At 47.8% G+C, this 15,896-nt stretch overlaps 1 protein-coding gene across 1 annotated transcript; it reads right to left on the reverse strand.

Annotated features, from left to right (window-relative positions):
• Positions 1 to 1,473: 1,473 nt before the first annotated feature.
• On the reverse strand, positions 1,474 to 14,859 carry DNAJB13 (DnaJ heat shock protein family (Hsp40) member B13). Its single transcript, XM_020902785.2, has 8 exons — positions 14,710 to 14,859; positions 9,572 to 9,675; positions 8,396 to 8,557; positions 5,343 to 5,500; positions 4,194 to 4,307; positions 2,710 to 2,823; positions 2,344 to 2,420; positions 1,474 to 1,793 (listed from the first exon to the last, which is right to left on the reverse strand). The coding sequence occupies exons 1-8, from the start codon at positions 14,775 to 14,777 to the stop codon at positions 1,640 to 1,642; spliced, it is 951 nt and encodes a 316-aa protein (XP_020758444.1). The 5' UTR covers positions 14,778 to 14,859; the 3' UTR covers positions 1,474 to 1,639.
• Between the last annotated feature and the right edge of the window lie 1,037 nt (positions 14,860 to 15,896).

Raw genomic sequence — 15,896 nt, forward strand, 5'->3', positions numbered from 1 at the left:
ATGAGGAAGAGGTTAGGAGCAGGCCTTGCTGCTGGCCTAGAGGAGAGCTAGACTGCCAGGGTTTCACCGGGCAGGTCCTCAGCCACTCGCTGTCAAACCAGGGCAGCTAGTACCACCTCTCCACCTAGGTCCTGCCTCAGGGCAGAGTCTGCTCCACTCCTCTGGTTTCCACTCATAACCTAACCCTGTCCTTGGGGACTATAAGACCTCAGCTCAGAAGTAAGGTGTGGAATCCTCCTCCTGCAAGACAGGGATTGTAAACAGCTTCAGAGAGGTGAAGCGATTTGCCCAAGGGCACATAGCTGGCAAGTAGAACCCCTAGGGGTGTACCTAACTCCGAAGCCCACATTCTTTAATGGGTCAGATTCTACATCTCAAGGTCTGCGGCCTTCTCCCTGATAGTTTAAAATGGGTTAAGCTAATATGATATTTTGAATGGTGTAATCAAAGCAATATCTATTCTATGGGGCCCTCTTCTGGCCCGCTTTTTTTTTCTTTTTTTGGGGGGGGAGGGGGCTGCACTGCGAGGCTTGTGGGATCTTAGTCCCCCAACCAGGGATTGAACCCGCACTCTTGACAGTGAAAGTTGAGAGTCCTAACCACTGGACCACCAGGGAATTCCCTCTGGTGTCTCTTAAGTCACTCCATGTAAGTGGCCACCCTCTCTGTCATAAGCTTGAATCTCTCCTAGCCCAAGCCCAGACTTCAGTGAGGGGTGCCTCCCCGGGCACAGAAGGCAGACTGGGGAAGCAGGTGTGGTCTGCACAAGCCCAGGTGGGCCTGGAGGCTGGCACTCCCATAGGCCATATTGGCAGCAATGCTGTAACCCTGATACCTATGCCATGAGTTCACCAAGCACCTTCACATCAGTGAGCAGCCTGAGGAGGGTTATGGGTTCTTCTTTACTAACAAGATGGATAATAATGTCCAAAGGGGCAGGGGCAGGATTAGAAGCAGAGCCCAGTTCTAAGAACCTGCCGAGTTCTAGCTCAGGACCCACTGCACAGAACCAGCAATGGAGACTGGCAAGGCAGAAACCTAAGCCACTTCTGGCAGTCTGTCCTTGGTGCTGCCTCGGAGCAGAGTGAAGTTGTGAGAAGTGGCCTTCAAGGTTCTGATGGAGCTTTGCCACTGAGCCCTGTGTGACCTGGGACAAGTGTTTTGCTCTCGTTGTGCTTCAGTTTTCCTGAGTACACTGTGACTGTAACACACTAGAGACTGCCCTTCCAGAGAGCATGTGTCATGAGAAATAGATCTGGGAACCCTCAGAGATGATGCAGCACTGCACCCCACTATCAAGGTGGGAGTACAGAGGCTCTGAACCCTCAGAGACCTGGCCAGGCTCACATAGCCAGGATGGGGTCCCAGCTCCTCAATTTTTTGGGCCCTGCCCTTGCCTCTGCTCCACGAGAAGGGCTGTATGAAGCTCTTCTCCATCTAACACATAACTCTCCTGGGTGTAGCTGGAGGATAGGAAATAAAAACTTTATTGTGTCAGTTCAAAAATCCCATGCCATCCAGTCCTCATGTCCTGTCTGTGCAGTGGGTGGGCTCCCCTGCACACCCTGGGGCTGGGTAGAGGTGGGGTCAGGCCCCGCTCACCTTCCCCTACCCCTGCTCAGGCCCCAGCCCACCCGAGTTACATCAGCAACGCCTGGCGCAGCATCTGCTTCTTCTGGGGTGTGAGGCGGGTGGGGAACTGGATGTCGAAGTAAATGAAGAGGTCCCCCTTCTTGGTGGGGTCTTCCGGCAGTGGCATCCCCTCCCCTGGCACCTTCTTGAAGTACTTGGGGCTGAGACAGGGGAGGATGAAAGAAGGGAACTCAGAGGGCACCAGAGCCAGACATCTGCCCCTGCTCACATAACCTCAGGCATGCAGCAGTCACCAGCTTCTAGAACCAGTGGCAGGGGAGAGGAGACTGGCTTGTTCCAGACAGCTTGCTCCCTGGAAATCCATTTACACTGAGTCTCTGATGGAGGATTCCGGGAATCTCATTTAGATGGAAAACAGGACAAGGAGGGAAGGAAAGTGAGCAGACCCTGGGTTGGAATGGGGAGTGCTCTGTTGCCAAGCTTCCCACACAGAGGACCTTGCTGGGGAAAGGGCTTGGGGGATGCAATTCAGAACTCTGGAAATTCTAGAGGATGAAGACAACAGGGATTTCCTAACACTGGGGGCCCCTAGCCTCCACAATGAGGCACTCCATTTGTCAAATGAATGCAGCCCACAGCTTGGCCAAAGTGGGGGCTGGATTTCAATCCCTCTCACTCCCTTGTGCTGGGTGCCACTAAGGACCAGGAAGCCCTTCTCCCATCTATTGGGGCCCAAGCGAACGGACTCACTGGATGATGTCATTGATGGGGATGTTGAGTAGACGGTCATCTAGGGTCTTCACCTCCACGGTGCAGCAGGTCAGAGCCTAGGGGACATGAAGGCCAAAAGTGGGAGTAGGGAAGGTCCCTACGTCCATTCTGTTTAGAAGGTACTTTATGAGGCTATCTGATGCCAGGCTCTAAGCTGGACCTCAAGGAGACAAAAGGATGTTCAAGGACTAACAGGTGAGTGAGCTGAGCAATTACCTGCCCTCAGGAGTTCACAGTCTGGGAGAAAAGAGTGACATTGGTGTGTGTTATGATAGAGGGAGGTAAAGGGGTTGGTGGAGCCCAGGTGATCTGCCCACCCTTGGCTCCTCCACTTTGCCCACTCACCTTGCCCAAGGGGATGGAGTTCACAAAAAAGAGGTTGTCATTCTCCCTGCGGAAGCGAGGGTGTAGCTTCTCTTTTACAATGAAGATGATGTCGGCTGGGATGATGTTGGGACCCTGGGCAGGGGAGGCCAAGGGGTGACAAGGACTACTTGGCTATGTGACCTTGGCCAAGTTCCTGTCTCTATTGTCTCCAAATCTTCATCTGAACAACAAGGAGATTAGACCAGTTTTTTCTGGAAGGGCCTTTCTATTTTGGCCTTAGAAAGAAACCTACCCCAACGGCTACACACACCCACTCCCCGCCCATCACCCTCCCCGTGCCATTACTCTGCAGCCCAAGTAGATGCAACCCAGCTGGAGGGCAGAATACTGGGTTGGGGTCAGAGTACTGCCTGCAAGACTGTCCTGCCAAGCTTCATTAAGTCCCAGAACTCTGTTGGAACTCCTGTGGGCACTCGGAATAGAGGAATCAGACTCGCCCCTACCCACCAGGGCTTCCAGTCTGGGTGAAACAGTGACACAGTGAATCCTCAAGACTGAGATAAAGGGAACCCAGAGGTGGGAGCTCAGAGAGAGGTCAGGGAAGGCTGCCTGGAGAGGGGAGCTTTAGAACTGGGTGGATTTTTTTTTTAATTTAATTTTATTTATTTGGCTATGCTGGGTCTTGGTTTTGTGACATGTTGAATCTAGTTCCCTGACCAGGGATGGAACCTGGGCCCCCTGCACTGGGAATGTGGAGTACTAGCCATTAGACCACTAGGGAAGTCCTAGAGGTAGGTCTTGAAATGGGTTTTTGGAAGTAGGTGTTTCATAAGTGAGAAAGAGGCAAGAGATATGGAAAGAGGAATTCATTTCTCTGGCTCCAAAGATACCATCATTCCTTTTCTTTTCAGAACTTGAGGAATCAGCATGCTTTGGACAATAATTTTATATTTTTATTTAAATAAGTATTTAATTTAAAATTATTATAGACAAATGGCTTCTGAGTAGCTCCTACAATTGGGCTTTACTCAGAGAAACACACAAGAAAATCAGGAAGGGTACTTCCCTATGGTCCAGTGTCCAAGATTCCACATTCCCAATGCAGGGTCCTGGCTTTGATTCTTGGTCAGGGAACTAGATCCCACATGCTGCAACTAAGACCCAGCACAGCCAAATAAGTAAATAATTTTTTGAAAAGAAAATCAGAGCACTGATGTTAGGACTGGGATCTCCTTTCTGCTCTGGTGCTCTTGCCCTGGGCAAGTCCCTTCTCTCTCTGGGCCTGTTTCTCACTCTACAAAATGAGGAGACGTCCTGGGTAACCCACTCACCGAGGCACTGTGGGAGGCTCTGCCCCTCAGAAGGGGCATTAGTGGTCAGCTCATCTCCCCTGCAGACTGGTCTCCCTTCCAGACCCGGGCTCCCAGGGGCCTCCTTCCTCCTCAGTCTTCCCATCACACAAACCCAGGTAAATGACCTTAGACAGCTTTCCCAACCCTCACCTGGTCCCCCTCCTTCTCGAAGGTGATACGTGTGCCCTGCCTCCATCCAGGCTTTACGTCGATAGTGAGGATCTTGTCTTTGATAGTAGAGGAGTACCCATCCTCGTTCAGCACCTGTAGCGAGATGATGGGGAAGGAGGTAGGCTCAGGATTTCCCAGCTGGCTTTTTACACATGTGAAAGATGCTCCATGGGATCTGTGCACAGCTCAGTCCTCCAGCAATGGGGAGGACCTGTCTGAGCCATCCCCACTCCCATCCTATTCCACTGGAATCAAGAACTTATGATTCCAGGATGGCAGGACATGTCATGGGGTTGGGGCCTGAGGTGCCAAGCAGTCCCCATGAGTTGATCAAGGTCAGAACTCCAGCCCTAGAAATTACATGGTCTTAGCGACTAACAGACACACGGTGAACATGCACTCGCTCTCCCACCCCAGAGGCTCTGACCTACAGCCTCTGGCATATCTTTTAATCTCAAAGGGAGAAAAACAATAGAGGGCAACATATCTTGGCCTCTCCCAAAGCATCCCTCCGTCATCCATCTATTTCCCAGTCACATGCCCAGATGGGTGCCCTCCCTCCATGGAAAGCATGGCTGCAGCTGGCATCTCCTCTGCTGGGCAGAGGTGTGAGGGGTCTTGCTTGGGTGCCTAGCACAGGGCTGGACCAAGGGCCATGGCTAGGGTGGGGTCTGGGACCTGAGGCACTGAGGGTCTTCTTCAACCAGTCCCCGTGGGACATGTGCCCTGGCCCAGCCTCCATGCCCGCACGGCTCCTTCTTACTCCTGAGGCGAACACCCAGATGAAACCTGGAGGGGACCGTCAGGAAACACCCAGAGGGCAGAATTCACAGGAGACTCCTACCATCCAGAGCCTTCCCACTTCCCCCAGGGATGGGGCTGAGCTGAGAAGGGAAAGAGTTGGTCCCAGTTAGGAAAGCACACAGAGGATTCCTACAGGAGGAAAGAATCCGGCTGAAGCTCTCAACTGTCCCTTCCAAACCTCAGGTTTTAGAATTCGACCATCCTGGGACTCCAAATCTAAGATTCCATGCTTCTGTGAGACCACAGCTGAGGTCTCCACTGAGGATCAGGGAGGGGGTGACCAGTAGGGTTGGAGGGGATAGAAGATGGCTCCCAAGTACTCACCCTTCGGGAGATCTTAATTTTCTTGGTGCAGCCAAAATATAGGTCCTCCAGGGACAGGTAGAGGTCTCGTTCGATTGGAGGGTCCTGTTTCTTGACCCCTCGGCCCCGGAGTCCCCCAAATTTCATGTCTACCTCATTTCCTTCTGCATCAAAAAACTCTGCAGGAGGTGGGGACAGGTGAGGCGTAAGAGAAATTGTGTCCAGAAACTCAGATTCACAGACTATCCCTCACCTCTTCAGTCCCCAAGTGTAATACCTAGCCTCCCATTCCCACCTCACAGACTCGAGGCCTGTTTGGCCAGGCCAATGTGCTGCCCTTGTAATAGGGAAGCACCTTTGTATTCTAGTACAAGGTAAGCACTAAAGCAATATTGCCTATAAGCTTAAATTATACATAAAGGCCCATCTCTGGGAAAAGGAAATGGCTACCCACGCCAGTATTCTTGCCTGGGAAATCCCACAGACAGAGGAGCCTGGTGGGCTACAGTCCATGGGGCTGCAAAGAGTCGGACACAACTTAGCAACTAAAATACTGGGAACCCTGCCTCCCAGGTGATGAATATTAAGCTAAAATGCCTTTGTTTCGCTCACAGGGACATGCTGACCAGGCTCACAGGGACATGCTGACCAGGCTCACCTATGAATGACTGCAGGGAGGAAGAAATGAACACATCCTGTCCTAAGGCTGACCGAAACTAGGAGATGTTTGACTTTCAGTTCAGTTCAGTCGCTCAGTCGTGTCTGACTCTTTACAACCCCATGAACTGCAGCATGCCAGGCCTCCCTGTCCCATCACCAACTCCCGGAGTCCACCCAAACCCATGTCCATTGAGTCAGTGATGCCATCCAACCATCTCATCCTCTGTTGTCCCCTTCTCCTCCTGCCCTCAATCTTTCCCAGCATCAGGGTCTTTTCTAATGAGTCAGCCCTCTGCATCAGGTGGCCAAAGTATTGGAGTTTCAGCTTCAACATCAGTCCTTCCAATGAACACCCTGAACTGATCTCCTTTAGGATGCACTGGTTGGATTTCCTTGCAGTCCAACGGACTCTCAAGAGTCTTCTCCAACACCACAGTTCAAAAGCATCAATCCTTCTGTGCTCAGCTTTCTTTATAGTCCGTCTCTCACAGCCATACATAACTACTGGAAAAACCACAGCCTTGACTAGACGGACCTTTGTTGACAAAGTAATGTCTCTGCTTTTTAATATGCTAAGTTGGTCATAACTTTCCTTCCAAGGAGTAAGCGTCTTTTAATTTCATGGCTGCAGTCACCATCTGCAGTGATTTTGGAGCCCCCCTAAATAAAGTCTGCCACTGTTTCCACTGTTTCCCCATCTATCTCCATGAAGTAATGGGACTGGATGCCATGACCTTTGTTTTCTGAATGTTGAGCTTTAAGCCAACTTTTTCACTCTCCTCTTTCACTTTCATCAAGAGGCTCTTTAGTTCTTCTTCACTTTCTGCCATAAGGGTGGTGTCATCTGCATATCTGAATTTATTGATATTTCTCCTGGCAATCTTGATTCCAGCTTGTGCTTCTTCCAGCCCAGCACTTCTCATGATGTACTCTGCATACAAGTTAAATAAGGGGTGACAATATACAGCCTTGACGTCCTCCTTTTCCTATTTGGAACCAGTCTGTTGTTCCATGTCCAGTTCTAACTGTTGCTTCCTGACCTGCATACAGGTTTCTCAAGAGGCAGGTCAGGTGGTCTGGTATTTTCCAGTTTGTTTGATCCACACCGTCAAAGCCTTTGGCATAGTCACATTTGACTTTACTCCTCCCCTTTAAGTATAAAGGAAGGCTGAATTCTAACTCAGGCAAGATGGTTCTTCGGGACAATGGGTCCCACCAACTTCTTGGTCTGCTGACTTTGCAAATAAAGTTGCTATTCCTTGCCCCAACAACCCATCTGTCAATTTACTGGCCTGTCCTGAAGTGAGCTGTACAAGCTTGGACTCAGTAAATCCTCAATTGCAGATCCAAAGATAACTATCTCTTGAGGCTCTCCATTGCTTCATCCTCCACTTTAGACTCCCTTCACCCACACTTCCCTACCTCCCATCCCACCCCTCCCTTCCCCCAACTTCGGGCAAGTGCTCCTCAACTCTGCCTGCCTCAGGAGAGAGAGGAGTGTCCTCTGGTAGCAGTGGTTGGTAGTGCCAGAAATGACTTGTTAGCTTTTGTGGAAGACGGGTCACAGCATGCAGTCCTCCCTCCCCTCCCCCAGACTTCATTTCTCCTCACTGTTCCCCAGCTCCAGACCACTGCAGATCTCAGACTCAAGTTCCTATAAAGTCAGCAGCTGAGACAGGGGAGAGGCAGGGTTAATCACTACCCAGTTAGAGAGGTCACCAAGATGTCCCCAAACTCTTTCCTCAACTTCTTCTACCCCCGCCCAGCTCTATGCTGTACAATGGAAACTTATGCAGCTATTAAAATAAATGAGGTCGATCTGTATGTAGTATAGTGTATAATAAGATAATCTCTAATATATAAGTGAAAAAAAATCAGTGTAAACAGTGTGGTCCCATTTCCTTAACAAGATGAAAGGCTATGTGAAAATAAATAGAAGCTCATAAATGCACCGAATATTTCTAGAAGGATACATAAATTGTAACAATGAGTGGCTACTTCTGGAGATGGAATGGAGGGCTGAAATTTATTTCTTTTTCAATAAATAGGGTTTTAAAAAAATACCATGTACTATACATATGGGGCTTTGCAGGTGGCTCAGTGATAAAGAATCCACCTGCCAATGCAGGAGACAACAGGAGATGTGGGTTTGATCCCTGGGTTAGGAAGATCCCCTGGAGAAGGAAATGACAACCCACTCCAGTATTGTTGCCTGGGAAGTCCCGTGGACATAGAAGCCTGGTGGACTACAGTCCACAGGGTCCCAGTCGGACACGGCTTAGCGACTGAGCATGGATGAGCACACACACTGTATGTATATTTCTTAAAGTGAACAATTTAACTACTCACAGAAAAGCATCTTCTACAGCAACATCCTTCCCTAGTAAGGCAGAGGGGCAGGCAGGGCCTCTTACCATTAAAGGGGTTATCTCCTCCAAAGAACTCATGGAAAACCTTTTCTGGGTTGCCATGGAAGACGTAACCAGTTGTCCATGGGGTCTGTGATCCAAACTCCAGAGGAATTCCGCCCTTCAGACCCTCCTCTCCAAACTTGTCGTAGATGCCTCTTTTCACAGCTGTGGATACGCGTCACCTTGAGAAGGGGCCAGCATGGGTACTAAGAGAGCTGGAGGACTGGGAAGCCAGAGGATACGGGGCAGAGAGGAAGAAGCAGGGTGAAAACAGCCTTATTTCTAAAGTGCTTTCTGTCTGGAAGTCTTTGGAGGGAGCCACTAGAAGTTAGGGATTTAATTTCACCCTTGGACCTACGTATGGCCCCATAGCCCAGAAGAGAGATGAGAAAAACTGAAACTTCCTGGGGAGGGTTGGGGATTGGAGAAGAAACCAAGAGACTGAGGGTCGGGCTACTATCCTGGGGTTTGGTTTAACTCAGTCATTACAGCTAATGTCTTATGTGGGTAAATACAATCCTAGTGCCTTGAGATTATAGGATATAAGAATTCAAGAGCTGTCAAATTCTAGAGCTTGGAAATCTAAGAGTCCAAAGTCCTGAAAACTTAGGGCTGGGGAAACTTTAGTGATCTTCTGGCCACTCTTCTGCACAGTATCCACACAGCCTCCAGAACAGTATTTAGGAAACCCACGTGCACCCCACAGAGGCAAGGATCTCTTTCCCCAGGCTTCAGGTTGCCACAGCAGAGAGAGATTTCCTAATCACAGACCTCTCTCTGTCCCTTGGTACTTATGCTGTCCTCAGGGAGAGAGAGATTTGGCTTCTTGGTAATCTGGGAATAACTGGGTGTGTCTGCCTCAGCCTTAGCCTTCTTCCCTGAGCAGCAAGCATGTAATTTTGCATCCCTGAAGGGGACAGGTGAGGCCTGGGGGGTGTTGGGGAGCCCCTGCCCCGGGTCCTGCATGGCTGAGACTCGGGAAGCAGGTCAGCCTAATCTGGGGGCTCTCCACACCATGTCCTCCACTTAGCTTGTGTCTACTTTGCTTAGATTCTGGGCCAGGAAGAGGAATGCTTGCTCTCCATTGGGCGCCCTCAGAAAGCCTGACACTCTTCTGAGTGAGGAATGACATTAAAGAAGATGGAGGAGCCGCCCTCACGCTCAGCCCCAGTCACTCACGGTCGCTCAGCACATCGTAGGCCTCTGCTATTTGTCTGAATGTCTCCACTGCACCTGGCTCAATGGACCTCAGCGGGTGGTTCTTAAGGGCAAGTTTCCGGTACCTAGAGAAGAAGGATTTAATACCTTGAGGCACAGTCCAAGGCTCAGAGCTGGCCCTGCTGGTGGCTGCCTGCCATTTGTACAGAACCTGAAGTGGAAAAGCTGAATATCTTTGGCTCCAAGTTTTCCTTTGTCCCTTACACCCCTGTTCCAATGAAAACTCACACTGGCTTTTCGTTCTAGATAATGTTTTCTTCTTGCCTCTTCATTTCCACAACTATTGCAGAACCATGTCTTCCTATTTCCAGTTTCCCCCCACTCCAGTTTATTCTGTGTGCTGCCACCAGTTTGATTTCTCTCTTTTTTTTAAACTTGCCCTTTTAAAATGCTCCTTGACCAAGTCACTCTCCTGCCTAAACCCTTCACTGGTTCCTCCTTTGTCTTTTTTTTTTTTTCTTCAAGGAGTCAGGATTCAAATCTCATGCAGCTCCAGAGTTTCTCTCTTTTTAAAACAAACAAACAAAAAAATTAATATTTATCTGGCTGTACTGGCATGAGAAATCTTTAATCTTCATTTTGGCATTTGAGATCTTTTAAATGATGCTTTCAAACTCTCAGTTGCAGCCTGTAGGATCTAGTTCCCTGACCAGGGATCAAACCTGGGTACTCTGCATTAGGAGTGTGGAGTCTTAGCCACTGGACCACTAGGGAAGTCCCATAAAAACTTAAAAAATTTTTTTGGCCATACTGCACAGACCAGGGATTAAACCCAGGGCTTCCCTGGTGGCTCAGAGGGTAAAGCATCTGCCTGAATGTGGGAGACCCAGGTTCGATCCCTGGGTTGGGAAGATCTCCTGGAGAAGGAAATGGCAACCCACTCCAGTATTCTTGCCTGGAGAATCCCATGGACAGAGCAGCCTGGTAGGCTACAGTCCATGGGGTCGCAAAGAGTCGGACACGACTGAGCAACTTCACTTCACTTCATGGCAGTGAAAGCGCTGACTCCTAATCACTAGGCCACCAAGGAAATCCCCGCCCTTTGAATTCAGTATAAAACCCAAACGTCTCTAAGATTCGACTCCTTCTCGCCCTGCCCTTCTCACTCACTCTCCTTCCCTGCTGCCACAACCTCTCCAGTTCTTCTCTCCGGGCTCCATACTCTGCATACTGCACTGCTCATGCCTTTAACACTCTCCTACTTTTACCTGGAATGATCAACCCTCTCCAGCCCCCTTCATCTCCTCCTGACAATTATTTATTCATCTTCCCACATTCAACTCAGGGGTCCGCTCTTCAAGGATGCCTTCCTTGACTGCAGCCTCCATTCTAGATTAGATTTCCTTTCCAGCAGCGCCAGTGCCTCTGATGCTGGTCCTTAGCATACAGTCTCAGCTGTTTGATGGGTTTGTCTCTCCCACCAGCCTGTGAGTGAGTCCCTCCAGCTGCTGTGTCCAGTTCTGTGTCCTCAGCGCCTCTCACCAAGTGCAATGAGTAAATGAATGACGTGAACTCACCATTTTGCTGTGGGACCACTCTGACTCTTAAGTAACACTTTTCTCTTCCTGAGCTGGGTCTGCTCTTGGGCAACTCTGTCTCCATCCACAAGGGTCATAGTTCTGCCCTGGGGCCTTACAGATAGAATCTGCTCTACCTTGAAAGACTTGAAGGCAATTGTCACAACCTCCCAGAAAGTCCTAAACCAGCCCTTCCCACTTACAAAGGTTGTAGTTAAGTATCAGAATTGCAATAAAACTCTAACACTGAGTAAAAGTAATGAGGTTTGAGAAGAGTTCAGTTTTTCATATTACCTTGAGGGATTTTATTTTTTACTTGAGGGATTTTTAGATGATTCTTGTGGCACCTGCTTTCCTGAGTGGGAGAGAAAGGGGTGAAGTCACAACCTAGAAGTGGCAGCCTAAAATGAATAAGAAGTTAATAGCTGGGTGATTATGAATCACTTTGGTACTTTTCTTCATTATATGTTTAGTCTTTTGGGGGTATGTGTGTGTCAAAATCTAGGTACTCCCATGAGGGAGTGTCTCAAACATGTGATTCATTCTTTAAGAGTTATTTCAGGGAAGAAGGGTTAAAAACAGTTGTTTAGAACATAAATGCTTTTTAAATCACTCTTTATAAGACACGGTTTCAGATGCAAATGACTGCTCTGCATTTTCATCTCATTATCTCATATAATTCTATTTCAGTACCACAACAACTTTTTTTTTTTTTTGAGAGATGGGAAGACTGAGGTTCAGAAAGGTTAAGTAATTTGCTGAGGTCCTACAGCTAGCAGGTAAGAGAACCTAGGTTCAGACCTGGCTCTTTCTAATGCTTCAGTCAGTTCAATTCAGTCGCTCAGTCATGTCCGACTCTTTGCGACCCCATGGACTGCAGCAGCCAGGTTTCCCTGTCCATCACCAACTCCCGGAGTTTACTCAAACTCATGTCCATTGAGTCGGTGATGTCATCAAACCATCTCATCCTCTGTCGTCACCTTCTCCCGCCCTCAATCTTTCCCAGCATCAGGGTCTTTTCCAATGAGTCAGTTCTTCATATCAGGTGGCCAAAGTATTGGAGTTTCAGCCTCAGCATCAGTCCTTCCAATGAATATTCAGGACTGATTTCCTTTAGGATGGGCTGGTTGGCTCTCCTTGCAGTCCAAGGGACTCTCAAGAGTCTTCTCCAACACCACAGTTCAAAAGCATCAATTCTTCAGTGCTCACCTTTCTTTATAGTCCAGCTCTCACATCCATACATGACTACTGGAAAAACCATAGCTTTGACTAGACAGACCTTTGTTGGCAAAGTAACGTCTCTGCTTTTTAATATGCTGCCTAGGTTGGAAACAATGGAAACAATGCTTCCAACGCTTCAGTTCAGTTCAGTTCAGTCGCTCAGTCGTGTCCGACTGTTTGCAACCCCATGGATCACAGCATGCCAGGCCTCCCTGTCCATCACCAACTCCACCAACTCCCGGAGTTTACTCAGACTCATGTCCATTGAGTCGGTGATGCCATCCAGCCATCTCATCCTCTGTCTCCCCTTGTCCTCCTGCCCCCAATCCCTCCCAGCATCAGGGTCTTTTCCAATGAGTCAACTCTTCGCATGAGGTGGCCAAAGTATTGGAGTTTCAGCTTCAGCATCAGTCCTTCCAATGAACACCCAGGACTGGTCTCCTTTAGGATAGACTGGTTGGATCTCCTTGCAGTCCAAGGGACTCTCAAGAGCCTTCTCCAACACCACAGTTCAAAAGCATCAATTCTTTGGTGCTCAGCTTTCTTCACAGTGAAAGTCTCACATCCATACATGACCACGGGAAAAACCATAGCCTTGACTATACAGACCTTTGTTGGCCAAGTAATGTCTCTGCTTTTTAATATGCTATCTAGGTTGCTCATAACTTTCCTTCCAAGGAGTAAGCATCTTTTAATTTCATGGCTGCAATCACCATCTGCAGTGATTTTGGAGCCCCCCAAAATAGAGTCAGCCACTGTTTCCTCTGTTTCCCCACCTATTTCCCATGAAGTGATGGGACTGGATGCCATGATCTTAGTTTTCTGAATGTTGAACTTTAAGCCAACTTTTCACTCTCCTCTTTCACTTTCATCATGAGACTCTTTAGTTCCTCTTCACTTTCTGCCATAAGGGTGGTGTCATCTGCATATCTGAGGTTATTGATAATTTCTCCCAGCAATCTTGATTCCAGCTTGTGCTTCCTCCAGTCCAGTGTTTCTCATGATGTACTCAGCATATAAGTTAAACAAGCAGGGTGACAACATACAGCCTTTTCCTATTTGGAACGAGTCTGTTGTTCTATGTCCAGTTCTAACTGTTGCTTCCTGACCTGCATATAGGTTTCTCAAGAGGCAGGTCAGGTGGTCTGGTATTCCCATCTGTTTCAGAATTTTCCAGTTGGGCTTATCTTTCTGCTTTCCAACTGCCCTTTCTCCTTGTGACATTTCCCTAGACAGGTCTCACTGACCAACCAAATGTTATGAACAGTGGGTGACATCACAGACTGTCCTGAATTGTTCTCTAATTGATTCATGAGTTTGTATTTTGTTTCTCAACCACACTGTAGACTCTCTCCAGTTAGCTCACTGAGATCCCCTACTGGATGTGATCCATGGTAGGCAACAATAGTAGGCAAGGTGTCTGAATACTGGCTCTGCCAGTTACTAGGCACATGGTCCTGGGATGATAATGGTACCTACCACTCAGGCTGTTGTGAGGATTAAACGAAATGATAGTAGGTTTTCCGAATGGCATCTGCACAATTCAATGGAGTGTAGCTATTGTCACTAGTCCATTAAATTGTCCTAGATTTCTCCCTTTTTCTTTACCCTACAATGATCCAATTAATAACTAAGTCTATTCTCTCTTCTCTCTTCAGCTCACTGCCCTGCTTCAAGCCTCACCTTTTTGCCTTGATTATTGTGACAGCCACTGAAGGGGTCTCTCTCCTTCCAATATAGCTTCCACATGCCCTGTATGTCCCTTTTTGTAACATTCATCAAGCTTACTGTGACTTATTCAACATCTGTATTCATCAACAAAATTAAGCTGCACGTCTGATTCACAATTGTATCTCCAGCTGCTGAGACCACCCTGAACTCACATAATAATCACCAAAAAACATTTTTTCAGAAAAATGTTCTGATTCCTGCCCCAGATTTCTCAGAAATACCACAAAGTCCCCAAGACTTGATGGAACTATTCAGAGATGGCATTTATTCAATACCAAAAGCCCATGTGACAGAGGAATAAAATTTATAATACATGTATCTGGCCAGGTCACTCTCCTGTTCGCAATCATGTGGGTCTCTACAATATTAAGGGTAAAGTCTCCTTTGTTCTCATTTTATTGCTAGGAAGACCATGGTACCCAGGAGAGCACACACGGCATAGAGGATAAGGGATGATGAACTGGGAACCCTGACACAACCCAAAGCCAGGATGTGGGTGTGCAAGAAGTAAGAGAAGGAACATGGTTTACCTTGCCTGCCCTAAACTGTGCAGGAAAGTTCAGTTTGGAAGAGATGAGGGTGGGGCCTGTCCCAGCACAACCCAAAAGCTTTGCTCCTGCCCCAACTTACGCATTCTTGATCTGAGCATCTTCTGAATTGCGAGTGATCTGGAGCACAGAGTAATAATCCTGGCCCATGGCTGGCTTGCTGTCAGTCGGTGGATAGTCCCGACTCCAGCGGCAGGTCTGTTAGTCTGCATTCCTCGGTTGCTCCTGACAACCGCACAGGGGCACTCTGGGAGTTGTAGTCCTTCCTTCCTAAGCAAACCCCCTTCTCACCTGTGCCTGTAGAAGGGGGATTGAGAGAACTAGGACTGATTCTGTGAGCCTGATAAGAAACCAGAGTTTCTAGGGAGAGTAGAAATTGGTTTTAATTAAAAGTTTTCAGAACAAACAGATTTGGCTATTTTAAAAAATAAATATTTTAGAATGTTTTCAGATTTTCAGAAAAGGTGTGAAGATAGCATTCTCATATGCCCCACACCAGGTTTCCCTTATCATAAACACATTACACAAGTACGGTACATTTGCCAGAAATAATAACCCATATCCATCCATAATCTATGGGGGCTTCCCAGGTGGCACCAGTGGTAAAGAATGCATCCACAAACGTAGAAGACACAAGAGAGGCAGGTTCGATTCCTGGGTTAGGAAGATCCTTTGGAGTAGGAAATGGCATCCCACTCCAGTATTCTTGCCTGGAAAATTTACATGGGCAGAGAAGCCTTGTAGGTTACAGTCCATGGGGTCGCAAAAAGTCAGACATAACTGAGCAACTGAGCACATACATAATCTATAACATACCTCCATACTTTATTCAGATTTCCTAGTTTTCACCCTAGTGAAAAAAACCCTAGTGTTTTTTTTTTATCTCCTGTTCCAGGATCTGATCCAGGACATAACATTACAATTACCTGTCATGTTTCCTTAGGCTCCTCTTGTTTATAGCTATTTCTCAAAATTTCCATGTTTTTGATGACTTTGACAGTTTGAGAGTATTGGTCAGGTATTTTGCAGAATGTCTCTCAATTGGGATTTGTTTGATGATTTTCTTATGATTTAGACTGGGGTTGGGGTGCTTTTGGAAGGAAGACCACACATGTAAAGTGCTATCCTCATCACATCAGGTCAAAGGTGTGCACCATCACGACTTATCGCTGAAGACGGTGACCTTCCTTGATCACCTGCTGAGGCAGTGTTTCTCAGGTTTATCCATTTCTGGCTTGTACTCTTTGGAAGGAAGTCATTTCATAACCC

This window comes from Odocoileus virginianus, chromosome 10 (genome assembly GCF_023699985.2).
Source record: "Odocoileus virginianus isolate 20LAN1187 ecotype Illinois chromosome 10, Ovbor_1.2, whole genome shotgun sequence".
NCBI lineage: Eukaryota > Metazoa > Chordata > Mammalia > Artiodactyla > Cervidae > Odocoileus > Odocoileus virginianus.

What these genes read in the sequence shown, in the direction of transcription:
- DNAJB13 (XM_020902785.2), bottom strand. Translation starts at nt 14,777, where the DNA reads ATGGGCCAGGATTATTACTCTGTGCTCCAGATCACTCGCAATTCAGAA. An exon ending in GATGCTCAGATCAAGAATGC is followed by an intron (nt 9,676 to 14,709) that starts GTAAGTTGGGGC and finishes CTTCTTCTCTAG; the next exon opens with GTACCGGAAACTTGCCCTTA. An exon ending in TCGAGAAGGAGGGGGACCAG is followed by an intron (nt 2,824 to 4,193) that starts GTGAGGGTTGGG and finishes TCCCCTGCCCAG; the next exon opens with GGTCCCAACATCATCCCAGC.